Genomic DNA, 26,065 nt, shown 5'->3' on the forward strand with positions numbered 1-26,065 from the left:
ATAGTCTTTGTAATGTATAGTATTCACTTTTCTATACAATAGTACTTAAAACAATGAAAACTGAAATATAATATATATCAAAAATGCTTTGGACCATTACACACACAAATATATTAGATTTCAGAGATAAAATTCACTTTGAAATTATGTAATAATTGTTTTAAAAAATTAAACTTTGTAATGTACAAATCAAAATCAAAACACATTGTTTATTTAAACACATTAGTACACATTATTTATTTAAACACATTAGTACACATTTTTATTTCTCAAAATTTAAAATTAGTACACACAGCAATCAGATGAACCATTTATTACGAACAAAGATTAAAAAAAATTGACACCCGCTCGGTCGAGCGGGTCATGAGATAGTTTAATTTAAATTGAAGTCAGCGCTTCTTGTTTGACCTATCATGAGAAGTCTTACCATATATAAAGCCACCACCAGAGCTTTTGTGGTTTAATTAATTTATTTTGTTAAAAAAAAATTGTGAAGGTATAGCTTGCTATTTGTGGTTTAATTAATTTATTTTGTTAAAAAAAATTGTGAAGGTATAACTTGCTAACGGTCTATAAATTTTGGCTTTGTTAATTGTGGAACCTGATCCTTTACCAGCTTTGTCGTCCAAGTCTTTTTCGTTTCTTTTTACTTGAGTGGCAAGTAGATTTCTGGCTCTTTTAAAATTACAAGATACGCGTCAATAAAAATCTAAATGGAAAGAGCTTTCTATAAGTAACACCCAATAATTTATGAAAACGAGTCTGTCTTTATTCCGGCATCCCTACGCAAAAGAGATTCCATAGGTTGAAACTTGCATTCTAAACAAATAAGTTCATTCTGCGACATCGAATAAAATGAAAAAAAGATATAAAAAAATATATAGTTAACTCTTCAAATGATTAAATCATAGATGTAGGTTAAAATGTGATTTTAAGCATTAACAGTAATTTATTGTACATAATCCCCAAAAAATGTGCAAATATGCTATGAATAGTTTGAGTTTCAAGTTTCATATGATTGATGATTATATATACGAATAACACTACATTAAAAAATCATGTTCAGTGAATGGACGAAGCTTCTTCCTACCACGTGGAACTCAGGGATGAACCCATCGCTGACATCACCGTAACACATCCCATCTTCGCAGCTTCAAATAACTTTTTCACGCTATAATAATAAATAAACTCTCTTCTTCCTCAAACACAAACAACAAACACAGAACCTAAAGAGAGAAAAAAAAACTTGGTGGTACAAAAGAATCATGAGAAGAACTGATCACGCTTTCCCCTGCGTGTTGCCACTTATTTTCTTGTGTATATTATCAGCGGCGGAGCTAGTAGCGGGTCAAGCACAGCCCGATGGGAGAAATGAAGTGTACACCTACGGAAAGATAAGTCCAGCCATGGCAGTGATCATCGTGATCCTCATCGCTGCTCTCTTCTTCATGGGCTTCTTCTCCATCTACTTCCGCCACTACTCCGCCATACCCGACGCCGGCGTTTCGCCGGCTGGTGGAGCTAGAACCAGAGTAGTATTCAGCGCCGCGGCGGCGGCACGTGGACTCGACGTTTCGGCGGTGGAGGCTTTCCCGACGTTCGTGTACTCCGAGGTGAAGACGCAGAAGCTTGGTAAAGGGGAGCTGGAGTGTGCCATCTGTCTGAACGAGTTCGAAGACGACGAAACGCTGCGTTTGCTTCCCAAATGCGATCACGTGTTTCACCCTCACTGCATCGGCGCATGGCTTGAGGCGCACGTGACTTGTCCTGTTTGCAGGGCGAATCTCGCCGTGCAAGTTGCTAAAGAGGTCGAACAGGATGTTGAGTCACAGCAGGTGGTGGTGAATCCTGAACCGGTTCCGGTACAAGAACAGTCGGTTACCAGTGATATTGATTCGAGGAGATTGCCTGGAGTACCGGTGGATCTTAAACGAGCCAAGTTCTCGAGATCGCATACGACGGGACATTCCGTGGTTCAACCGGGAGACTGTACCGAACGGTTTACTCTCAGGTTACCGGAAGATGCGAGGAAGAAGATGTTGGCGAATTGGAAGCTAAACCGTTCGAATAGTTTTCTCGGTTCAAGTAGAGGCAAACCGATTGACCGGTCAAAGGCTCGGTCTGATCGATGGTTGTACCGTAAAACTTCGTCGTTTCTGTGGAGGAGCCGAGATGATGGTTCGATTAAGCTAGGTGGAACCGGTAGCGTTCGAGCCAATGCTCTATCGAATTCAACCGGTGATTCGGTACGGTCAGACCGGTGGGCTATTCTTAGAAACGCGTCGTTTCTGTGGAGGAACTCTTCGGTACAGGGGCCAAGAGGAGGAGTCAATAAGGACAGGGAAGGAAATTCGGTTAAACCGTCCGGTACAGGTGGCTCAACTAGCGGTTCGGAGAGATTACCGGTTTAGTTGATTTTATTTGTAGCAGTGAGTACTATTTTATTTTCACATATTTTCAAATTTTGTGTGTTGTGTGATAAAAAAAAAGTCAAAAACGCAGTACATTTTCCTTAACTTTTATCATTATATTAATCAAAGTCAAATCCAGAAAAAATCTACTTTTTCGAAAATAATGTATAAAATAGCTTGTGTTACAAAAAAAAAAATGTATAAAATAGCTTTAGAAAGGAGTAGGAGAGAACAATAGACGACGGTGGTGAGGTGCGGTGTAGTGGGGGTTGTTGAAAAACAAAAAGGTCTTATTCTTAGACAAAGCATATAAGCTATCTTAAAGCGAATCGAATATAGTTTTGTCTGTTGATTTGCTTCCAATCCACTATAGCTCTGTTACTTTTTTTCTTTTGAGCAAGCTCTCTTGATTCTTGTACATAAAACAGTACTGACGGAGATACAAGTATCATATATTATAAATATCGATATTATGTATTTGGCTGGTTTATAACAATTACTTCCTAGTTAAGTTAACACAGAAGACTAACATAAGACCCACTTGGTTTGGAATTACAAGAACCATTCAATTTTTAATAAACGTTACATGAGATAGATAATGATATTCTATTACAGAGTTCCACACAAATAACTTGATATATAAATGAAAATTTATCGACCGTCACTATCTCTCCATGTCGGATCACAGATCTCATCCGCGTAGGAATAATCATGAGACACACTTTAATCCAGAAGGACATGATAAAATATTCCTAGTTTAGAGCACAATGCTATCTTTCACATGTAACCTATGCGCAAGACATGCAATTTATTAGAACTCCTCCCAACATTATGTATGTATATATGATTAATAATCAACCGTGTCTCCTGCCTTCACCGCCCGTAATCCATTTGGTTAGGTGCAAACTTGACATAGTTTATTAATAAACGACAAACAAACACAATTAATGTGTGACGACCAAGTTTGTGTAATTTATTATTTGAAATAACCAAACCAGTCAAGTTTTTCATCCGCTTACTTTCTCTTTCATCTTAATAAGCATTGTAAAAGTAACGTTTTAAGTGTAAAACCATCAGCGGTCAAGCAAAACTGACATTAATTTAGAGCTTATCATTTAGTGGGCTTTGGGCTTTTGGTTTTGGGCTTCTACAACTAAAGCCCAACAAAGCCTGTCTTCCTCCATGGGAAGTTGAGAAGGAGAGAAAAAAAAACTCGAGAGATACAATCAGTCATGGCGAACGAAGACGACGACGACGGAGAGAAATCACAAGGGACGCCACAACAGATTGGTAACAAACCCAAAACCCAGATCGTAATTGGTGTTCCATCGTACCAGGAAGTATTGGAAAGCTCACAGACTAAGTCCACGCCACCGTCTCTCTTCAAACCTTCCCAGACTTTCTCTCAAGCTTTCGCTTTCGTCAAATCCTCCGACGTCTACTCTCCTCCTCCTCCTCCTCCTCCTCCTCCGTCGCAGCAGCCCAGCGCTTCTCAAGTGCCCAGTACAAGGTAGTTTTGTACGGATTGTCCTGAGAAAAAAAGATCAAAGTATAGACTTTGTAGCCTCTGTTTTTTTATCATCAAAGTGTTCTGAAGATTGATTACCGTTGAAAAGTCAAAAAATTTAACGTTTATTTCCAGCAGTTATCCTCTGTTTTGTTTGATCAAAGTGTTCTGAAGATTGATTGCCATTGTAAAGTCGAAAACTTTAATGTTTATTACCATCAGTCATCCTCTGTTTTTTTTCGATCGAAGTGTTCTGAAGATTGATTACCGTTGAAAAGTCGAACACTTTAATGTTAATTTCCATCAATCATCCTCTGTTTCTTTAATAATGATTGCATTGTTACTCGCATACTTAAACTTGTATATGTGTTGTGGTGTATGTTGCTTTTGATCGTAGCCAAACGCATCAAACCGATGTAGCTTCATCTTCATCTTCTGCTCCTGTAGCTACTACTGGCTCTCTACCTTCAAACACAACGCAACCACGTAACGCAATTCTCGTTAGCAATAGACAGGTGAGGTTGACTTTAAACCTCTGTGTTCTTTGATACTCATCTGAATTTTAATCTGTCCAGAATGAACATTGTTTTGGCAGAAAGGCAACCCGCTTCTTAAACATATCAGGAACGTGAAATGGGTTTACTCAGATATCATTCCTGACTACTTACTTGGTCAAACCACTTGCGCTCTCTATCTAAGGTGAAGAACCTCGTTTTGTTTTCATTACTCAAGTTCTAAGAAAGTGTCAACGCTTTGCTGATTCCCTCTCTCTCTGCAGCTTGCGGTATCATCTACTCCACCCGGATTATCTCTACTTCCGCATTAGGGAACTACAGAGGAACTTCAAGCTCCGTGTCGTTCTTTGCCACGTCGACGTTGTAAGTTTTAAAAGAAATCTATAGTTCCCATAGCGTAGGAGGCTGTTCTTATGGTTTCTTGGAAACAGGAAGATTCGGTGAAACCGTTGCTTGAAGTCACCAAAACCTCTCTCCTCCATGATTGCACACTACTGTGCGCCTGGAGGTATATATATCAACCTCAATCACTCTGCTTCTCTCGTTGTACGCTACAACAAACGTTCTGAGTGAAACTTCTTGCAGCTTGACGGAATGTGCTCGTTATTTGGAGACGATAAAAGTATATGAAAACAAACCTGCGGATCTCATCCAAGGCCAGATGGATACAGACTATCTCTCACGTGTATGGAAACTCTGTTAAGCTGCGCTATTAATTTTTTTCCGAACTTTTATTAATTCTCATGGTGTAAATGTTGTTTGCAGCTGAACCATTCGCTTACAAGCATCAGACATGTGAATAAGAGCGATGTAGTCACACTTGGTTCTACATTTGGGGTTAGTTAGTCTTTGTTATTGTGAATTTTTTTTTTTTTATATGATTCAACTTAAGCTCATGATTTTTAATGCAGTCTCTTGCTCATATAATGGATGCATCAATGGAAGATTTAGCTCGTTGTCCCGGGATTGGCGAACGCAAGGTACATTTTTTTCCTTTCCTTTCTCCATGATTCTTGTGACATAAGAACTGGTCTTGATCTGAGAATGACTTTAAAAAACCTCAGGTGAAAAGGTTGTACGATACATTCCACGAACCTTTCAAGCGTGCAGCTTCGAGCTACCCGTCTGTTATAGAACCAACAGTCCCGCAAACTGAAGTTCATAAGGGTGGGAACTCGGAGGAACGTGTTGTTGAAGCAGACGAGGATTTTGTGGAGGAAGACTCAAGGAAACGCATGAAGAAGGTTGAGCCTGAGAAAACTGTGAAGACTGCGCTCTCGGCCGTTTTTGCTAGATACTCTGATAGGCTCTGCAAGAAAAAAGAGAAACAAAAGGAGAAAGAAACAGCAACAGAGTCAGATGCTGAAGAAACCCACAAAGATTAACACAAAGTTTTGATCACTGGCCAAGGCCATTTGCAAACGGTGACTATGTTTCTAGAAATGTAACATATTGTTTAGCTTTGTATTTGTTTGTTGGGTCTTGTAACTGCTAGTTACTGAAGCCTCTGTATTTATTTCTTACGATTGTTACTAATTTTGTTTTAGCTTTTACGAATTGTATTAATTTTTCTGGGCTATTAAAGTCTTATTATATAAAGCGCACACAAAAAAAATTAATATTGAAAGATGAGAACTAGCTTGAAGCTTGAAATGATTAGATGTCGCGATGTGGCAACACTTTTCACGAGTGAATTAAGAATGTACGATAGGTTTATTATTAGTTTGGTTTTGAGTTTAGATTCAGTTTATAGACAAGAATTAGGTTTGGTTTAGTGCGTGTTTAATGCATGCAATACGACCGTTTAACAGCTTTTTGCAATTTCATATTTTAGAATTGTAGTTTTGTTGACATGTCTGAAATGATTGAGACGATGTCTTGTCGATCATAGACACAAACATTTGAACTTTGTGCACCACTCTTCCCTCTTTAATTTTCTTTTCTTTTTCTAAACATTTAAAAAGAAACTCTTTCGGTGTAAATGGTTTTAGATTGCAATCAACGGGAGAATTACCAATTGTGACTCAAAACTTGGAGTCAAACCCAAAAGAGTACCCCAACTTGGGTCAAAGGCAAAAGTAACTTAAAAGGCTATTGAAATTACAACTATCTCCTTGTGAACAAACAAAAAAACGGATTTTTTTTTACGTTTCTACCCCTCGCAAGTCGTCTGTAAACAGACGACTTGAAAATAAGTCGTCCAGACGACTTTAAGTTAAGTCGTCTGGACAGTTATTCTTAAACATAATTTAAAAATTTTGTAAAAAATATTTTGATAAGTGAAAAATTGGAATTATGTAATTAACATATGTCTTAAGAGATATAAATTAATATATAACAAATTTCAATTGTTTTCAGCCCAGATGAGTGAAAGTAGTGAGTCATGATATTCTTTAGTTTATGTTTCATCAACATATGTTGTAGTATTGTATGTGTTCTTAGGGTTAGATTTTGGAAAGCATTAAAACCGTTTTTGAAAATTTTTAAAATTACCTAGGCGTGTTCGTTTCTGTGTATAGTAAACACTATTGAAGTATAATTTGATTTTATAACGTGGTTAGTAAGTTAATTTAGTCATTTTAGTTTAGGGGTTCATTTTAGGGTATTGGACGACTTAATATTTAGTCTTCTGTTCCCAGACGACTAAATATTAGGTCGTCTGATGTACATTATCAGCCAGAATAAGTCGTCTAAACCGGACCAAACCTTAAAGTTTACCAATGTACTTTTAAAGCTAACCGGATTATTTACCCAATATATAAGGTGATTTTTTTTTTTTTTTTTCATTTTCCGCGAACAGAAACCCTAACAGTTCTCTCTCACCGGCGATATCAAAGGCGATTCGAATTCCCACTATTTCCGAACAACCATCGTTCTCAACGTCGGCTATCTATCTCACTTCATTCTCACCGTTGTCGCCGCAGCTTCTTCTAACCCTAGCGCCGCCGATTCCTCTAAACCCTAGCGCCCCCGCTTCCACTATTTCCGAACAAACCGTCGCCCTCGCCACCGTGCTCACCAACGTTCTCACCGCCGCTTACTCTAAACACTAGCTAGCACCGCCGTTTCTTCTAAACCCTAGCGCCGCCGCTTCTTCTAACCCTAGCGCCGCCGCTTCTTCTCTGTAAACCGTAGCGCCGTTTCTCTGTAAACCCTAACGCCGGTAAGTCATCAAACTCGTGGAAAAGATGAACATAAAACGTTGTCTCTTTCAATTTACTCATTCTCACCGTTTCACGTTTATTTTTTCAGATCTATAACCACAATGACGAGTACTCGAACTCCTTCTGCGACTAATCAGGTCCGCTTGAAATTTTTCTACTGGAAGACTTGTAAGTAAGTCGTCTGGAAAGTCTTCAACCTGGACGACTTAGTACGTCCATTTGGAAGACTTTCCAGACGACTTAAATATAAGTCGTCAACTAAGTCGTCAACTAAGTCGTCCAGTTGGACGACTTTCTAGACGACTTATATTTAAGTCGTCTACTAAGTCGTCTGGAGTAACAATTAAGGCGTGATTGATTTAGCTTGTGTTCTGACTTCTATTGTTGTCTTTGATTATTTTGCAGACAAAAAGGATGGATATTCCAGAACTCCCCCGTAGGTTATACACATTAGGGGAAGAGCCAGAACCCCACAATAGCATTTCGTATCATACGGATAACACGAAGTTGCATACTGCTCTTAGGGAAGCTCTCACTGATGCTGAATTTGAAGAGCTCAAGGAGTCGAGATTGGGAGTTTTCATCAAGTTCAAGGAGCAGGGATTTGGTTGGGCTTCAAGGCTGGTTCACCACTTGCTCGGTTTAAAGCTGGACATTAAGAAGAAGTACGAGATGTGGTGTCTCGTTGGTCCAGAACCTGCGAGGTTTTCACTGTTAGAGTTTGAAAACATCACTGGTCTAAACTGCGACTACATCGAGGACCTTGAGACACCAGAATGTGAAGTTACCCCACAGATGGTTTCTTTCTGGGAGATGATGGGAGTTCATCGGGAAGCTGGGCCAAGTACTGATCAGATAATAGCAGCACTGAAGAGATGCGGGGATTGGTCCAGGGAAGATCGCAAGCGACTCGCGTACCTTTCCATCTTCACTGGATTCATTGAAGGGAAAAAGTTCTCAAGCGCTACACGAGCTACTCTCGCAAGGCTAGTGATGGATTTAGAAAGGTTTGAGAATTATCCATGGGGGAGAGTCGCGTTTAAGGTGCTGATGGACTCTTTGTGGAACAAAGATATTACTGGCTGTTACACCGTGGATGGCTTTATACAAGTTCTTCAGGTCTGGGCGTACGAAGCTATTCCGGGATTGGGTGCTAGTATTGGTCTACCCAGAGCAAACAGTCCGTCTCCACCGATTCTGGCTTACGACGGCAGCAGAGGCCGCAGATTCATGAAAGCTGCTATCTTGAGTCAGGTACCTTTCCATCTTCACTTAATTAAGTCGTCCGGAAGGTCTTCCAGCTGGACGACTTAGTAGACGACTTATTATAAGTCGTCTGGAAGGTCTTCCAGCTGGACGACTTAGTAGACGACTTATTATAAGTCGTCTGGAAGGTCTTCCAGCTGGACGACTTAGTAGACGACTTATTATAAGTCGTCTGGAAGGTCTTCCAGCTGGACGACTTAGTAGACGACTTATTATAAGTCGTCTGGAAGGTCTTCCAGCTGGACGACTTAGTAGACGACTTATTATAAGTCGTCTGGAAGGTCGTCCAGCTGGACGACTTAGTAGACGACTTATAATAAGTCGTCTGGAAGGTCGTCCAGCTGGACGACTTAGTTGACGACTTATAATTAAGTCGTCTATTTAGTATTTGTTTCAAATATCTAACTCGATTCTTCTTCTATTTACTGCAGACCCGCGTGATCAACTTTGTTGAGAAGGACATTAGTGAAATGTGGCCAAAATGGGACTCTGAGGTTGATGACGTGCCCGCGGAGAACATCATTAAAGTGATGTATGATCGGAGACCGTGGAAGTGGACCATGGATTGCTGGGAAGTCACTGGTACAAAACCCAAGTTTGTGACTCCATCGAAAAGAGCCAAAGAGATGGTTGTGGAGGAGGTGGAGGAAGACAATCAGAGACCTCGGAAGAAAGCTCGTAAAGAGGCTCCTAAAGAGGCTCCTAAAGAGGCTAGAGAAGAGGCTCCTACAGAGGCTACAGAAGAGGCTAGAGAAGAGGCTCCTACAGAGGCTACAGAAGAGGCTACAGAAGAGGCTAGAGAAGAGGCTAGTTGGGTGACCAGAGAGGAGTTAGAAAACATGTTCAAGGACTTAGGTGACATGATGAAAGAGGGGTTTAAGAAGTGCATCAGGGAGATTAGGAAGATCTCCGATAGATTGGAAGCTGTGGAGAAGAAGGTTGGTGTCACCAATCAGGCTACCCCTCAAGCCTCAGAAACCGGGGTTAGTAAAAAACACCCTACCCCACAAGCCCCAGAAACCGGGGCTAGTAACAAACAGACTACTCCTCAAAAGGATCAGCCTCCACTTCAAACCAATCATCCTACTCCTCCCACCAGACAGCCTGCTCCTCAAAAGGCAAAGCCTACTCCTCAAAAGGCGAAACAGCCTGCTCCTCAAACTAAACAGCCTGCTCCTCAAACTAAACAGCCTGCTCCTCAAACGAAACAGCCTGCTCCTCAAACTAAACAGCCTGCTCCTCAGACGAAACAGCCTGCTCCTCAAACGAAAAAGCCTTCTCCACAAAAGAAACAGCCTTCTCCTCTGCCCAAAGAGGTTAATATCAAATCTTTAAGTCGTCTGGTCTTTGTATAGATTTGTAAATATATAAGTCGTCTGGAAGGTTTTCCAGCTGGACGACTTACAAATAAGTCGTCTGGAAGGTTTTCCAGCTGGAAAACCTTCCAGACGACTTATTTGTAAGTCGTCCAGCTGGAAAACCTTCCAGAAGACTTACAAATAAGTCGTCTGAACTCCAGCTGGAACCAAATCCTCTCCCAACTTTTATTTAAGTCGTCCAGGGTTAACTTGTTCTCTTTTATTGCAGAGATTGTTGCCGGAGGATACAGCAGATGAGGCGATCTCGGTATATAAGATCTTGCCGGAGGATAAAGCAGATGGTGTCACCTCCAAAGAGATTGTTCCTCTCACTTCCACTGACCAACCGAGCTTCGCTTCCAACGATCAACAACCGAGCTTCGCTTCCACCGATCCAGCTTCAGCTTCAGAACCGAGCCTGGTTGTATTGGACCAAACAGCTCCCACTGCTTCTGTGCGTGCAAGGAGTGAACGAACGAAGAAACCTGCTCCCACGCAGATATCTCCTTATACGGCAGAGAGAAGGAAACTCCTTAGAGTGGGAAAGTATAATCCATTTCCCACACTAAACAGACCTAAGATGAAGGAGCTCGCTGATTGGTTGAAAACTGATCCGTAAGTGATTGCTTTACCCATAATAGCTTGATTTAGTCTACCAAAACTGATTGCTTTTTTGTTTGCAGTGATTATTTCACTAAGGAAGAGGACAAACCACGTACATCACCAACTTGGTGGTATCAAAAACTCCGGACATCCAAAGCATGGCTGGAAGACGTAGTAAGTCTTCTGCTTATCTTTAAGTCGTCTGGTAACTTGTCTTTGTATAGATTTGTAAATATATAAGTCGTCTGGAAGGTTTTCCAGCTGGACGACTTATTTGTAAGTCGTCCAGCTGGAAAACCTTCCAGAAGACTTACAAATAAGTCGTCTGGTAACTTGTCTTTGTATAGATTTGTAAATATATAAGTCGTCTGGAAGGTTTTCCAGCTGGACGACTTACAAATAAGTCGTCTGGAAGGTTTTCGAGCTGGAAAACCTTCCAGACGACTTATTTGTAAGTCGTCCAGCTGGAAAACCTTCCAGACGACTTATTTGTAAGTCGTCTGGAAGGTTCTAACTTGTATTATTTTATATGCAGCATATAGATGCTTGGATGAATGTGCTGAGGCAGAGGTATAAGGAGAACCCACAATGTTTCCGGAGCGAGCGAATGTGCTTCCTGGATCACAACTTTACCCAGTCTTGGAGAGAACAGTATCTGGTCTTCAAAACATCGTCGTCTGATCACAATGGTTTAGGAAAAATGCTACCTAGTGGGGCGGCGAGTTTGTATGACGGATCAATGCCTTCATTTTGCCAATCAAACAAGAAGTGGGGGGAGGACATTGATGATATCTATGCGCCACTGAACTTGGACAACAAACATTGGGTGGCTATTTGGATATCGATCCCTAAGAGGCACATAGTCGTCTGGGACAGCATACCTTCAACTACCATACCAGAAAGATGGGATGAGATAATGGAGCCTTTTCTCGAGATGGTCCCTTATCTGATTGTGGAGTGCGGAGACCAGATGCATGGGTTGGAGCGATACACTTATGAGAGACTCCTCAAAGATGTACCCACGGCCAACAATGGTGATTGTGGCGTGTACGCTGCAAAGTACATTGAATGTCATGCTCTTGGGGTCCCCTTTAGCCCTAAAGACTTTGCTAGGTCCAATGCGAAGACTATGAGGGATACTATGGCTTTGGCTATATGGACGGAGCTTGTTGATCAGCATCTGAAAGATAATGAGGATGGTGGTATGTTTGTAGGCATGTATGATTAGATACACAAATCAATTTGTATAGATTTTTTAACTTGTATAGATTTTTTAACTTGTATAGATTTTTTAACTTGTATAGATACACAAATCAATTTGTATATTTGAACTATTTGTATACACAAATCTATTTGTATATTTGAACTATTTGTTTACACAAATCTATTTGTATGTTTGTGGGCATGTATGATTTATTTGATTTTCTAACTTGTATAGATTTTCTAACTTACAAATAAGTCGTCTGGAAGGTTTTCCAGCTGGACGACTTACAAATAAGTCGTCTGGAAGGTTTTCCAGCTGGACGACTTACAAATAAGTCGTCTGGAAGGTTTTCCAGCTGGACGACTTACAAATAAGTCGTCTGGAAGGTTTTCCAGCTGGACGACTTACAAATAAGGTCGTCTAAAAAAAATAAGGTAGTCTAAAAATAAAATACACTGGACGACTTACAAATAAGGTCGTCTAAAAAAAATAAGGTAGTCTAAAAATAAAATACACTGGACGACTTCGTAAAAGGTCGTCTAAAAAAAAATACACTTGAAGGGATAGTAGAAGGTAGTCTAAACACTGGACGACTTAAATACACTGGACGACTTAAATACACTGGACGACTTCGTAAAAGGTCGTCTAAAAAAATACACTTGAAGGGATAGTAGAAGGTAGTCTAATACACTGGACGACTTCGTAGAAGGTAGACGAAACACTGGACGACTTAGAAATTAGTCGTCTGGACGGGTAATCAAGACTGGACGACTTATATTTAGGTCGTCTGGACAACTAGTCAACTGGTTGTGTACATTGTGGTTTCGTATGGCCAGTTTCCTTGCAGTTTGAGCATCTCCGTGCCCTGTGTTTCTTCCTGGGTTTGTGTCCCCTCATCCTAGATAGCTCCAACCAAGATTGCCATCTTGATTTCTTCTGTCTCCCCGGACCACGCTTTACGTTTGGAGGAAAGCATTCTCGTTCCTCAATATGTTGTGACACGATAGGATATATATTCTCTGAGTATCCTGCATACAGATGATTCTTTGAGTAAAGTGGACATACAAGTGTGTCGATATGCACACCAGCATGTGTTCCAGCTGCTATAGCATGAGAGCAAGGTATTTTCTCCACTCCATAGACACCACAACCACACTTTACATGTTCCAAATCAACCGCACAGTCCATTTTGCCACCTTTGACAAAGAAACGCCATCCATCAATTGGTTCGACCGTCATCGTATCCGCTATCTCTGATCGAACAGCAAGCAAGTATTCAACACCCCGGCTATGTACAGTTGGGAGACTCAAAGCATCTTGTCTCCTTTTCCAATACCATTTTCCTAACTTCTGCCTTATGAACTCCAGCAGGAACGGAATCGGAAATCCTCTTGCTCGCTTCAGTGCGGAATTAATAGATTCAGCGATGTTGCTTGTTTTTATGTTGAACCTGTTCCCCTTACAATAAACCCTTGACCATAGCTTGGCGTCGGCCTTCTCCAAATACGTTGCAAGTTCCGGGTTTGCACTCCGTATCTCAGCCATGTACCGGTTAAAATCGTGAACCGTGTGCGCATAAGCAGCCCCTTTCACCAAGTACATGAGATGTTTCCCTTTAAACTTTTTGACAATGTTATCTTGAAGGTGATAATAACATATTCCTCGGGTTGCCCAAGGAAACACCTTCTCACACGCACTTTTAATGGCCGCGTGCCGGTCAGAGACTATCACCAGAGGCTTGTCATGAGATATACAACTAGCCAATTTTGTGAAAAACCATTCCCAAGAAGGTTCATCTTCAGCATCCACGATCCCAAAAGCCAATGGGAATATCTGAAAATTGCCATCTTGTGCGGCTGCAACTAACATAACACCTCCATACTTTCCACTTAGGTGAGTTCCATCCACCACAATGACCCTTCTCTGATACTTAAAACCTTTGATAGAAGCTCCAAAAGAGAGAAATAGATACTTAAATCTTTTCTCAGAATCAAGTTCTATAGCCGTGATAGAATCAGGATTTGCAATGGAGATTTGCTCGAGATATGAAGGCAGACGCGAATACCCTTCTTCTGCTGATCCTCTCACCAATTTCTGTGCATATAACAGTGCTCTGTATGAAGTGGTGTAATCAAGCGTCATGCCAAACATGTTCTTCATTGCATCAGTGATATGCTGTGGAGTTATCCCATCAATGATCCCAACACGATCAATGAAAAGACTACCAACATACTTTGGAGTACAGTGTCTCCGCTGAGCGATTCGGTCTCCAATTGAGCATAAATGTTTTTCCACATACTTTGTTACCCAAAACGTGTTTGACCCATGTTTCACACTCGCTCTGATCTTCCATCCACAACCGCTAACCCGACATATTGCCACAAGGAGAGTTTTTGTTGATTTGTATATTCTGAAAGAAAACCTACCCCTCACTGCTGTCAACCGCAGCTCTGAAAGCAGTGCATCCTTGCTAACAAAACTCTGGTTGACATAGATGCTGGTACAATCCGATTTTCCTCCTTCAATAGCATTTGTCTTAGCATATGTCTTTTCAATTTCTTCAAAACAAATATTATCATCATCTTCCTCGTCCTCATCTAGAACCTTTCCATAAAGACTGTAATCCCCACCATTCTGATCCGTTTCACCAACAATAGTGTTATCAGCATCCTCCTCCCCATTTTCCTCCTCCCCATTTTCCTCCTCCCCATCTTGATTTTCATCTTCAACAGACTCATTATCACCAACATCTTCAAAACATTCATCAGCCTCATCATTATCACCAACATCTTCTTCCCATTCACCAGCTTCATCATTATCACCAACATCTTCTTCCCATTCACCAGCTTCATCATTATCACCAGCTTCTTCTCTTTTCTCTGAAACCGTTTCCACCTTGCTGCGGCTTGATACACAAAGACATACTCTATGCGTTTTGAGTATCTCGAGCAAGTTTCGAACTTGTCTATCACTTGTAACATGAATGGGAGGACTGCTTGGAGTCATCATCATTTCTGCTGGTAATGAGTAGCTAATCTCCACAGTCACTGATCTCATGTCCAGGTTATAATCTTCTTGAGCCATTGCAACAAGTTCAGCATGTGTTGAATCTTCATTCAATAAAAACAATCTTGCTCCTTTGAGATCATCAACCACAAAATCCCAACGGAAATCTCTCAACAACCATTCTCCATACACTGCATGTAACTTAAAAATCATCTGCAAATATTCAAAATAAAACACATTAGTAAACATAGAGAAAATGAAGAAGTTCAACAAACATTATCGCAGACGACTTAGATTTAAGTCGTCCAGAAGACTTAAAGGTAAGTCGTCTAAAGAGGTCACTTTTGCAATTGAAAATTAAAAGGGACGACTTAATTCTAAGTCGTCCGGCTTTGTTTGTTAAAAAAAAAAATTCAGACGACTTATATATAAGTCGTCTACGAAAAACGGGCTAGTTTTGCATTTGACCGAATCGTGTCAGATCTTTGACTATTTCTGGACGACTTATAAATCAGTCGTCTCTGGAAAGTAAAAATTTCAATATTTTATTCAAACTAGACGACTTACACGTAAGTCGTCCCAGGTTAGTTTTGTAATTGAAAAATAAAACTTGAAATTTAACTTTCTCCAGACGACTTAACTAAAAGTCGTCCAGCTAGACGACTTAATTTAAGGTCGTCCGGGATAAGCAAGGTTTGGACGACTTAATTGGGAAAAATTCTGGACGACTTTGCTTTCCCCGGACGACTTTAAATTAAGTCTTCTGACGGGACGACTTTATATTATGTCGTCTGGTAAAAATTAAATTATGAAGTTTTATTTTTCAACTACAAAACTAACCTAAGACGACTTACACGTAAGTCGTCTAGTTTAATAAAATATTGAAATTTTAACTTTCCGAGAGACGACTGAATTATAAGTCGTCCAGAAATAGTCAAAGATCTGACACGATTCGGTCAAATGCAAAACTAGCCTGTTTCTCGTAGACGACTTATATATAAGTCGTCTGGACTGTTTTTTTCACCAAACAAAGCTGGACGACTTAGTTTAAGTCGTCCGTTTGACCAGAAGACTCATCAGTAAGTCTTCTACATACAGATGACTTACTTGTAAGTCTTCTACGCGAACAGATTTTGAAAAAAATTCAAATTCGTACCTTCAACTAGGTGAGATGACTTTGTTTGCACACAGGGTCTTCTCCAACCACCCAGAACCTCAAACGAAAGCAACCGTAAGTCAAAACGAAAGAAATATGGCTCCAAACAATTTTGAATCAAAAGCTTCAGTTTTTTGGATGAATATGGAGAGAAAGTGAAAGAAATGTTGTTTTTAGTTCATAACAATTGAAACAGAGAGAGTGTAAAGAGATTTACGTGCATTAAAGGGCATTAAAAGCTCCAAACAGTTCGTACAAGGTTGTTCCCACTATTCATGGCAGTGGCAATATTGTAAATACTTGAAGAAAATGAGGTTGAGACAGTAAAGAAGCCATTTTCGAAAAAAAAAAAAAAAAGGGTTAATGGCATTTTCGTAGATAAAATGCAGATGTGGGGTTAAAAACTCAAAAAAAAAATGAGTCAAAAGAAAAGGTTAGTTTTCTGTTTGAATTCAAGTTTTGAGTCACTTTTGCAATAAGCCCAAAAAAAGAAGAAGAAGTAAAGTTGCAAAGGACTGGTAAAAGAAAAAGGCAGAGAATAATTGAAGTGTAAGTAAACCGGTCGTGAGAGACATTGGGTAAACAGGTAAATAAATTAACCTGAAAAAGTAAAAGTTGAATTTTCTTCCAAAGCAACATCTCATGATCTTAATGTGTGTGCATATATATTTTTATATATGGGAACTGTATATATAAAAAGTGAAGTTACTGAGGATGTTGGAACATGAGGGTGACAGAAGCAAAAGTGATATTAATAGCATGAACCTATTCAGAAGTTATAAAATTATTACATAACAGTACATACATGAATGTGTATGGTATGTAAACACTGTAGATGCAGTTTTTGGAATCTGGCTTCCCTCTTTTTGGGACGACAGCAGATGTTTTCAATCTGCTTCATTGCTCCTTAGCAAACCCAATAAAGCATTCTCTAACTTTTAGCTGTTTTCAATCTGCTTCATTCCTCCTTTGCAAACCCAATAAAGCATTCTCTAACTTCTCTTTTTCTTTTCTTGATCCTTGGGATTTGCTCACTTTGCACTATTATCGACCATGCCCCAATACTCTATTTTTCTTATGGACTTGACCCATAAAATTTCGAGATTTTTACTCAAAGCTCGATGAAACACGAGGCTTTGATTCGTGTGTTATAACCAGTTTGTTCTAACGTCCACCATAGTTATTTAAAAATTCTGTGAACTTGATTAAGAATAATAAATTTTCTGATATTTCAATTGAAGCGACATACGTACTATATTAACTTTTCGTATCACCTAACTTTCATGCCATTGCTCGTTGCCAACCATTTTTATGGTTTTAACTCTTTTAGGTTTTTAATATATAATTTGCACAACATTTTTTCTTGATTATAAAATTGTTAATCTATATTGCAGTTACGTTCATGTCCTGTGAAGTTACTACATGAAATAGAAACACTATCAAAACTAACCCAAGATGAAAAAAAAAACCAACAAGAACCACTTTTTTTTTTGGTCAACCCAACAAGAACCACTAAAATCCCAATCTTATCATCAACAAGAATGGGTCATATGTTGTATATATTTTAGTGATTTGTCCTTTATGTTTATGTAAGGGTAGGTGTCCTGGCAATTAAGGGTATATATGTCTATTGCACATATATGTACATGCATACAAAGTTGATTGCAATTGTACCTAACCAAACACTACAAAACTTTCTTTAAATAATATATATAGCACATTGATAGATGTCATGATTCATGTACGTAAGTTCGTGACCCAAATTTGGATATGAAGTCCAAAGACTCCAGCTGTGGACATCCTTACAGTACATCTTTATTTATTGACTATCGCTCTCGTGCTTTCTATTGTTGTACCATAGATGTTAATCTGTTACAAACTGAGTGTAAATTTATAGATGGTTTCATCAAAATATAATATCTTTGGTCTTTGTCAGTACCAATGACCGGTAATTCTTATGTGATGTCGATCTCCATAGAGATATTGTATTGTAGAGTAATCAATTAACAAAAACTTTACCAACATGTTATAAATTTTTTTTCGAACTATAAGAAAAAGATAACTTCTATTGAGTGAGACGCAAATGTTTCAATACATGTGTTTCACGTCTTCAGTTTCATTTCGAGAGAGTTTGAAAAATGAACTCAAAGGTGTTGACAAAGTTGCTTTTTCTAACTTGTTCTACCACCTCGACTACTAACAAACTTCGTTTGCATTCTCACGCACGTATCTTCTCATTCGTCACTTGACTTTCAAAATCAAACCTAACACGTGATACTTTTAGTTCTTATGTTTGGTCTTTTTGTTGGTCAGTATACAATTCCCTATTTTCATGGGAATGTTATTATATAATGTTCATATCAGTTTTTATTAGAAAGTATTGTATTTTGTTCTCGGCTGATATGAGCTACTCCAATTCAAACAATGAACATGTTCAAAACTATATTTTAGAATACGAAAGAGACATAAAGTTACGTAATTGTTTTGGATGTCAGTTGTCATCATAGTTACAGCTCTAGCTGGTAAATATCGTAGAACGGCAGAACATTTAAAAACGAAAACTATGCACAAATAAAATTGATATTCTACTTCGATTAGTAGTCAGAAGATTTAAAACCTGCAGACAGTTGATATGTAAGCAGGCTCGTACAAGATAAGATAAAAGCTGATGGCAGGGAAATCAAATTGCTGCCAAATAGTTCAAAAATTATTCTGAAAATATCTTTTTTTTCTTCTTCTTTTCAAATTCAGGTACTTTGGAGATTGCAGTTAGAAAAATCTTCGGTTATTTATAGTCATCTTAATTAATGTCCAATTTAAAAGTAGAGAAAATAGAGATTATATGGTCACTCTTTCCTAAAAACAATTCTTGTCATATATTTTCTTCTATTTCTTATAGGCCAATTACTTTTCAGTTTCACACATGCTCAGTTGAATTTTGCCTCCTAACGTGACATGCTTGGGAATTTTGTTTAACGTTGTTTTCAATTGTTAATGATTGTCCTATAACGTCGTGATTCGTGAAAGGTTTGAATAAAGATCTTTTAAAACGGAAACGAATATGTTTTCGTTGATGTATGGATTGCTCTTTGTTACCAATCAAGAAGATATATAGCCATATAGCACTCCTGTTACAAAAAAAGAAGATATATAGCACTTAGCAGCCGCGGTGGCTAAGCTGTGCGTGTGTTTTTGTTTCGCTTTTGTCACACACACACTGGGCTGGTAGGATATTCCCTTACTTTTGTTAGAAGCTAAACCTATGAGGCTATCGATACAAACACAAACCATGAAGACACATATACTTTCAAAACATAGCAGTTTATTCAAAAGTAAATGAAGAGAATAAATATTTACTACAATTGATTGAATTGAATAGATGAGAACATAGATTAGGTCCAGCGTCCAAAAAAGCCAAAAAAAAGAAACAGTTTGATTTGGACACTCATTGGCATGTGCTTCAAAAATACCCCACATCTTATAATGAGTCCAAACAATTTCCGATTTTATTGATTAGTCAAATGTGTATAGTAGTGGTACTAAAAGCAAATAAAAATATAATTTTTATGATAATTTTATGCAAAAGATAAAAGAAAAGTAAAGCCTAGTTTCTCCTTACATAAAGAAATTCAACTGTAGAAATCTTGTGGGAACAGAGCTATGATTATATATTTTCTATAACATGACGATGGCATTATTCTGTATCATTTTTGTCTTCGTTTCCAACTGTTAATACATTTTTTATTCAAGAATAGTACAAGCTTGGATTTGTCTATCTTTTTAAATGGAGTCTTACATGCAAAGTTAATTACCCATACACTCTGCTTAACGAATTCTAATTTTTTCGTTTAAGAGCACATAATCTAAACAATCAGAGTAAAATCTATTGATCAACAGCGTGTAAATACGCAAACTGACAAAGATAACTTAAGCTGACAGCAATGTTCTTCACGAGGTTGGTTTTAATTTTGGTAGTATATAGAAGACGATAAAACAACAAAGAAATTTAATAATAGCTATATCTAGAAAAAGAAGGGTCTAATGTACCACTGAAAATGATTGCTCAAACCTCTCAAAACAATTTAATCTCTTCTTCGATTTTTCTTACAGCTTTTTCTGTGTTTTAGTTTGACTTCTTTGGTTGGAGAAAAATCATTGACCTCTAGGTTGTCATGGACCGACCAGCAACACCGTACACGGTTCGATCTATATAAGCTTAGTGTGTCTACCAGCATCTCCAACATACTTTTATCCTCTCATTTTTTTAAGGCTTTTGCACTCTAACAAACTCTTATCCTTTCAAATTATAAGGGGATGAACAATAGACCCTCAAATTTGAAGGGTACTGTTGAAACCCTTAAAACACTATTTATTTTTCACTTCAGTCTCTACAATTATATATATTTGATAGTAGCATGAATAACTTTTTATATATCATATTTTAGTACTTATCGTTATATTTTCTTAAAACTATCTTGATTAAAATTATTTTATTAATATTTTTTATACTACTTATAGTTATATTTAATTATATATTTTTTCTCAAAAATATTTTATTTTAATATGATTCAAATAGTATGTTATTTTTATTTTTGAAAGTTTAATGATTATAGTTAATTATTAATAGTATTTAGGACTAAAGTGTAAATTGTGAATTTTTCTAAAAATAAATTTGAGGGTGATTGTTGGAGAACTATCCCTTCATTCATTTATCTTAAGGGTGGACCCCATTAAAAATGAGGGGCTTATTGAAGATGCTCTAACTGCTAGGTCCATAGCAGAGTATTGTCACATCTAAACATTAGTTAAGGTCGAACCATGAATCACTTTAAACTTTCATTTACTTAAATAGTTAAATCTGGTGAGTTTAATCCTTTTCGGTTTTCCCTTTTAAAATTACTTATCACGTACCTACACGTGTTAGCAAAGCTATTGTATGTGCTTAGTAAGCTAGCACAGCGATAAAATTAACTAAAATAGTCAGAGTTACGCGAAATGTAAAGATGCACGATGTGATTTAAAATAAAAATCGCAAAACTAGTAATAGTGTTTTCCCTTCATGTTTATGTACACGACTTTTATAGATATGTTTGAAAAAACTGCTTACTATATTGTGATACTCTCGCTGAAGTGGTGCACATGCGTCACAATCACAATATCACATGCATTAGCAATTAAGTGATATTTTATTTTTAACTCAGAACCTCAGTATATTACAAGTAGATAATTAAAATACATCATTAATATTTATTGATTCCGAACTAATTGGTGGTTTTTACCCCAAAAAAAAAAAACTAATTGGTGGTTGAAAGCTGGCCCTAGAGAGCTCTATCCACAGCAAAGAGTGGAAGCGACCTACCTGTCTCCATGACCCATTAAAACTCATCAAATTATTGTCTCTTTTCGCTTCTTCTTCTTATATTATTATATATACATATCAAATAACAGATATATTGAATGTGTATTTCTCTTATTTATATAAACTTATCGAGCATCGTCCACAACAAAAGTTGTCAAATCAAGTTATTTTTAGTTTTCCATTTATAAATTTCCGGGTTGTGGAGGAGTACCATGGATTATCAACTTGAATATCTTTACAAAAAATGAAAATTTCTGTATTGAATGATTATGTTAAATATTTAAAACTCTACTCAAAAGTATTTAGAGCATTATAATATTTATGAATGAAAATCCAGAGTATTTTGAGATAACTATCAAATAAAATAGATTTTCTCCTTAATTTCGTAATTTTATTTATATTTTAAGTTTAAATTTTCTAATATAAATGTTTTAGTACCAAAAACAAACTGAAAGTATAGAGTTGTAAGTTGTTTGATTCGGTTTCCTACTACATATAAAAATTATAATCAAATAATTTATTGCTGGCTTTCTCTCGATTTATAATCAGGTTTTTCAATCTTTTGGTACCACTAAATTATATTGAGTATTGACATATGTGATTTTTAACTTATTGTCTCAGCCAAGTTTTTTTTTGACTAAAAACACAAATCATAGATATAAACAATCAAACAGTTCATGAGAAACATTTCTGCATGAGGTATATTAGTAGAGAAGGTAAGATCTAGATCGCATAACTTACCAATATAGGAGTCATAGAATAATGTCTGAATTCAATGGTTGCATTGTTTGCGTGTGTGATGTTGTTAAACAAATCCATTTTGTTGACAAAGGCGCTATTCTCGCTTGCGATTGGATCCTTAACACTCTTGTCAACGATTCATTAAAATCATTGATCACAAAACCATTATTATGATCCTGAAATTCTGTTGTTAAATATCAGTGTCATATCTAAATTATTGTAGTCAAATTAATTTGCAAGCAAATGATATACGCTATGACCATTAAGAGAATTTTTAAGGTTTAAAACTTGTTGTTACTTAACACGTATTCCTTATTACTGATTTATGGAAAAATCATTAAAAATTAGTACATGTGTAAAAATAAAAACATATTGACAAAATGTGAATTAAAAGTTGATTTTAGAACAGCAGATAAAACCACTGCATGGTAACAACATGACACCTAGATTATTGACTCTTAATAAAGTCGGTTTACATCTAAACCACAAAAGCAAATTTTCATTAGGAAAAAAACGAATACAGCTAAGAATGTAGGTAAGGAACCTTAAGATATTCGTCTTTGTAAAAAAAAAAAAAACCTTAAGATATTCGAATTTGTGTGTTAATCAAATCGTATTCAGGAAGATGAATGAATACAGACGAAGCGAGGCTGTACTTAATTCTGCTGACAAAGTGAAAGAAGCTGCCTTTAAGCTTCTTCTTCTGCTTCTTTCCCTCTACTCTGTACCAGAAAAAGCATGACACTTTAAAATTTTTAAAATCAAAAACAATATTAAAATGTTAATTGAAGGAAAAAAAAAAGAAGATATTTTGCAAATCAAAATGAAAGATATATCCTTGCTACCTGTGCCACCGCCCTCTCTCTCTCTACAGACCAAATAAATAATAAGAAACCCTCCTGAAACAGAGAGATAAAAGAAAACAAAACACAAGTATTGAGCGTGTTTTATTAGTGTCCCTCTCTTTCCATCTCTGTCCTTAAAACACAGCAACAACCGACTTTATTACATTATAATACCCCTCTTCTTATCATATCTATCTACTACCATCTCTTCTCTTCACATAGGAGAAAAGAAGAGCTGAAACTCTCTCTCTCTCTCTCTACACAGATTGTGAAAAAACCCACAAATCTAAGAGAAACTATGAATAAACAAGATGTTACGAAGCTTCAGGTATACGTCTCCTTCTCTTCTTGTCTCTCTCCCTCCAGGATTGGAGTATATAACTGTGCTAATTCTGTTTACTGGGATTTGTTTTTTTTCTGGCAGACATGTGTTCTGAAAGTGAACGTACACTGTGAAGGCTGTAAGCATAAAGTGAGGAAACAGTTGCAGAAAATCGAAGGTGTGTGTTCTTCTTTCTTGGCCCCATTTCTTTGAGAGGTAGTAGCTTTGTATGGTCATTTGAATTGTTAATTTGGTGAAGCTAGTGTCTGTTTGAGACCATATGAAGTGAGTTTCTCTCTCAGAAGCCATATGGATCTGTTAAAAATTTTGAAGTTTCCAGCTTTATACAAAGGTTTTGAAAAGAGATCTCTTTTGAAAATGATTTTTAACTTCTTGTTTTTCAAATGAGGTCCAAAAGTCCCAAGATTTATCAACTGGGCTACTTTTTTTTTTTAAATGTTAATGTTTCAAAAAATTACATTAACCATTCTCAATTTCGTTTAGACATAAAAGTTACTAAATTTAAACCATATAAAGTTCAAAGTTTTGAGATTTACCGCGGTTCTGACATGGGTTTGTTAATTGTGTTTGATAACAGGTGTGTACTCTGTAAAAGCAGATGTGGAACAGGGGAAGGTCACTGTCACAGGAAACGTTGACCCAGCTATCCTCGTTAAGAAACTGAGCAAATCAGGGAAACACGCCGAGATCATAGGCGGAGGCGGTGGTGGTGGAGGAGGAGGAAAAGGGTTTCCTAATCTGAATGGGCAGTTTGGTAATCTCGGTATGAATGGAAAAGGTGGAAAAGAGAGCAACCAAGCTAAGGGGAAACCTAACGGTGGTGGTGGTGGTGGTGGTGGTCAGAATCATGGACATGGAGGTCAACCGATGCAGTTGACACCACAGCAGATTCAACAGATTATGATGATGAAGGCTGCTCAAGCTGGTGGTGGTGGTGGTGGTCATGGCGGGAAAGATATGAAGATGATGATGCCTCCTGTGGCGTCTAAGGATCAGCAGAAGAAGTCTGTTAAGTTTGCGGAAGAGGAGGACGGTGAGTTCAGTGATGATGATTATGATGATGAGTTCAGTGAGGATGATTATGACGACGATGAGTTCGATGATGAGGAGGACGATGATGATGTGGGAGGACATGGAGGAGGTGGTGATCATCACATGCCTCCTAACAAGATGATGATGATGCCTAACAAGATGATGCCTCAAATGGGTGGTGGTGGAGGACCTAAGGGACCTAATGAGATGATGATGATGATGAATGCTTTCAAAGCCGGGGGTGGCGGTGGCGGTGGAGGAGAGGGGAAGAAAGGTGGCGGTGGGGGGTTTGAGATACCGGTACAAATGAAGGGAATGGGTGAGGGTAAAATGGGAAAAGATGGGAAGAAAGGAGGTAAAGGAGGAGGTGAGAAAGGTGATAAAGAAGGGAAAAAGAGTAAAGGAGGTGGGGACAAAAATGGAAAAACAGATGCCAAAAGTGGTGGTGGTGGTGGCCTTCTAGGGTTTTTCAAAAATGGTAAAAGTGGCAAAGGAGATGAGAAGAAGAAGGGAGGTGGTAAGAAAGAAGGCGGTGGTGGGGGTGATAAGGTCAAATCCTCCGGTGGTGGGGGAGTTCATCATTATGATAATGGGCCTAAAAAGGGTGGTGGTGGTGGTGGGTCAAAAGGAGGAGGAGGCCATGGGTCCCATGATATTGATGAGCTCATTAAGCACCACAAAGCAGGCGGAGGAGGAGGAGGTAACAAGGGCAATCATAGTGCTAAGGGAATGGGTGGCCCAATGGGTCAAGGAGGTCCGATGGGCATGATGGGTCAGGGTGGTATGATGGGTCAAGGAGGTCCGATGGGTATGATGGGACATCAAGGTGGTCAGATGGGTATGATGGGACATCAAGGCGGCTCTTACCCGCCGGTTCAAGGCTTACCAATGAGTGGAGGTGGAGGTTATTACCCACCACAACCTCAGGCAAGTCATCAAATGAACCAACAACAGTACATGCAAATGATGATGCATCAACAGCAGCAACAACAACAAGCTGCAGCTCATGGAGGATACGGTGGTGGTCACGGTGGAGATATGTACCATCCAATGATGTACTCTCGTCCTTATCCGGCAGTGAACTATGCTCATCCACCGCCAATGCCGCCTCCACATTCGGATTCTTATACTCATATGTTCAGCGATGAGAATCCAGGTAGTTGTAGTATAATGTGATCGTATCTAATTTTATAATTAGAGAAAAAAACGGATATGAATATGTTTGTCTTAGAAGTATTTATGTTTTTTTTTTTGGGAATGTCCTTTTCTTTTAAAAACTCTCTTGAGGATTGGAAACAAAATGTGCTTTAATTTTGTTAGTGGAATGATGTTTATAATATCTCGAAGATGGTAGCAAAGTGTGAGATATTTATTTAGCTTTGTTTTCCTTCGTGTGAAAAGGATTTTGCAGCCGCCCTCTATAGTAGGGTACAAGAGCACTAACTTCTATAGTGTGCCACTAGCTTTATGTCCACACCGTACATACCAAATCCGTGAGAGATTTATGAGTTGATTATGTTGTTTTCTTTTATATGGAAGCGTGGATAAAATCTTT

At 38.2% G+C, this 26,065-nt stretch overlaps 4 protein-coding genes and 1 long non-coding RNA gene across 7 annotated transcripts; 3 read left to right on the top strand and 2 right to left on the bottom strand.

Moving 5' to 3' along the window:
* The first annotated feature begins 1,077 nt into the window (after positions 1 to 1,077).
* Positions 1,078 to 2,566, top strand: LOC108861284 (E3 ubiquitin-protein ligase ATL6). Its single transcript, XM_018635122.2, has one exon. The coding sequence runs from the start codon at positions 1,266 to 1,268 to the stop codon at positions 2,409 to 2,411; it is 1,146 nt and encodes a 381-aa protein (XP_018490624.2). The 5' UTR covers positions 1,078 to 1,265; the 3' UTR covers positions 2,412 to 2,566.
* Positions 2,567 to 3,607: 1,041 nt separating this feature from the next.
* On the top strand, positions 3,608 to 5,986 carry LOC108857167 (DNA excision repair protein ERCC-1). Its single transcript, XM_018631113.2, has 9 exons — positions 3,608 to 3,921; positions 4,316 to 4,433; positions 4,514 to 4,617; positions 4,697 to 4,796; positions 4,865 to 4,941; positions 5,019 to 5,118; positions 5,199 to 5,270; positions 5,345 to 5,413; positions 5,498 to 5,986. Exons 1-9 carry the CDS (start codon positions 3,644 to 3,646, stop codon positions 5,816 to 5,818), a joined length of 1,239 nt encoding a protein of 412 aa, XP_018486615.2. The 5' UTR covers positions 3,608 to 3,643; the 3' UTR covers positions 5,819 to 5,986.
* Positions 5,987 to 12,449: 6,463 nt separating this feature from the next.
* On the bottom strand, positions 12,450 to 16,680 carry LOC130512896 (uncharacterized). Of its 2 annotated transcripts, XM_057011365.1 has the most exons (3): positions 16,408 to 16,680; positions 16,191 to 16,248; positions 12,450 to 15,247 (listed from the first exon to the last, which is right to left on the bottom strand). In XM_057011365.1, exon 3 carries the CDS (start codon positions 15,245 to 15,247, stop codon positions 12,824 to 12,826), a length of 2,424 nt encoding a protein of 807 aa, XP_056867345.1. In that variant the 5' UTR covers positions 16,191 to 16,248; positions 16,408 to 16,680; the 3' UTR covers positions 12,450 to 12,823. The 2 variants fall into 2 exon arrangements, with proteins under 2 accessions (XP_056867345.1, XP_056867344.1); XM_057011364.1 differs by having other exon boundaries at positions 16,191 to 16,680.
* Positions 16,681 to 21,359: 4,679 nt separating this feature from the next.
* LOC130494818 (uncharacterized) lies at positions 21,360 to 24,153 on the bottom strand. 2 transcript variants are annotated; one of them, XR_008934259.1, is made up of 3 exons: positions 24,015 to 24,153; positions 23,136 to 23,772; positions 21,360 to 23,012 (listed from the first exon to the last, which is right to left on the bottom strand). It is a non-coding gene; the product is annotated as an uncharacterized LOC130494818 (long non-coding RNA). The 2 variants fall into 2 exon arrangements; XR_008934260.1 differs by having other exon boundaries at positions 21,360 to 22,834; positions 22,870 to 23,772.
* LOC108862112 (heavy metal-associated isoprenylated plant protein 34) lies at positions 23,329 to 25,849 on the top strand. The gene is made up of 3 exons (XM_018636147.2): positions 23,329 to 23,463; positions 23,560 to 23,635; positions 24,056 to 25,849. The coding sequence occupies exons 1-3, from the start codon at positions 23,434 to 23,436 to the stop codon at positions 25,684 to 25,686; spliced, it is 1,737 nt and encodes a 578-aa protein (XP_018491649.1). The 5' UTR covers positions 23,329 to 23,433; the 3' UTR covers positions 25,687 to 25,849.
* Positions 25,850 to 26,065: the final 216 nt, after the last annotated feature.

The sequence above is a fragment of the Raphanus sativus genome, chromosome 5 (assembly GCF_000801105.2).
Source record: "Raphanus sativus cultivar WK10039 chromosome 5, ASM80110v3, whole genome shotgun sequence".
NCBI lineage: Eukaryota > Viridiplantae > Streptophyta > Magnoliopsida > Brassicales > Brassicaceae > Raphanus > Raphanus sativus.

Bases quoted from the DNA above. Each gene is read 5' to 3' on its own strand.
- LOC108861284 (XM_018635122.2), top strand. From the start codon at position 1,266: ATGAGAAGAACTGATCACGCTTTCCCCTGCGTGTTGCCACTTATTTTC.
- LOC108857167 (XM_018631113.2), top strand. From the start codon at position 3,644: ATGGCGAACGAAGACGACGACGACGGAGAGAAATCACAAGGGACGCCA. The intron at 4,797-4,864 runs GTAAGTTTTAAA...TCTTGGAAACAG, and splicing joins TTCTTTGCCACGTCGACGTT to GAAGATTCGGTGAAACCGTT. The intron at 5,271-5,344 runs GTTAGTTAGTCT...TTTTTAATGCAG, and splicing joins CACTTGGTTCTACATTTGGG to TCTCTTGCTCATATAATGGA.
- LOC130512896 (XM_057011365.1), bottom strand. From the start codon at position 15,247: ATGATTTTTAAGTTACATGCAGTGTATGGAGAATGGTTGTTGAGAGAT.
- LOC108862112 (XM_018636147.2), top strand. From the start codon at position 23,434: ATGAATAAACAAGATGTTACGAAGCTTCAG. The intron at 23,464-23,559 runs GTATACGTCTCC...TTTTTCTGGCAG, and splicing joins AAGATGTTACGAAGCTTCAG to ACATGTGTTCTGAAAGTGAA. The intron at 23,636-24,055 runs GTGTGTGTTCTT...GTTTGATAACAG, and splicing joins ACAGTTGCAGAAAATCGAAG to GTGTGTACTCTGTAAAAGCA.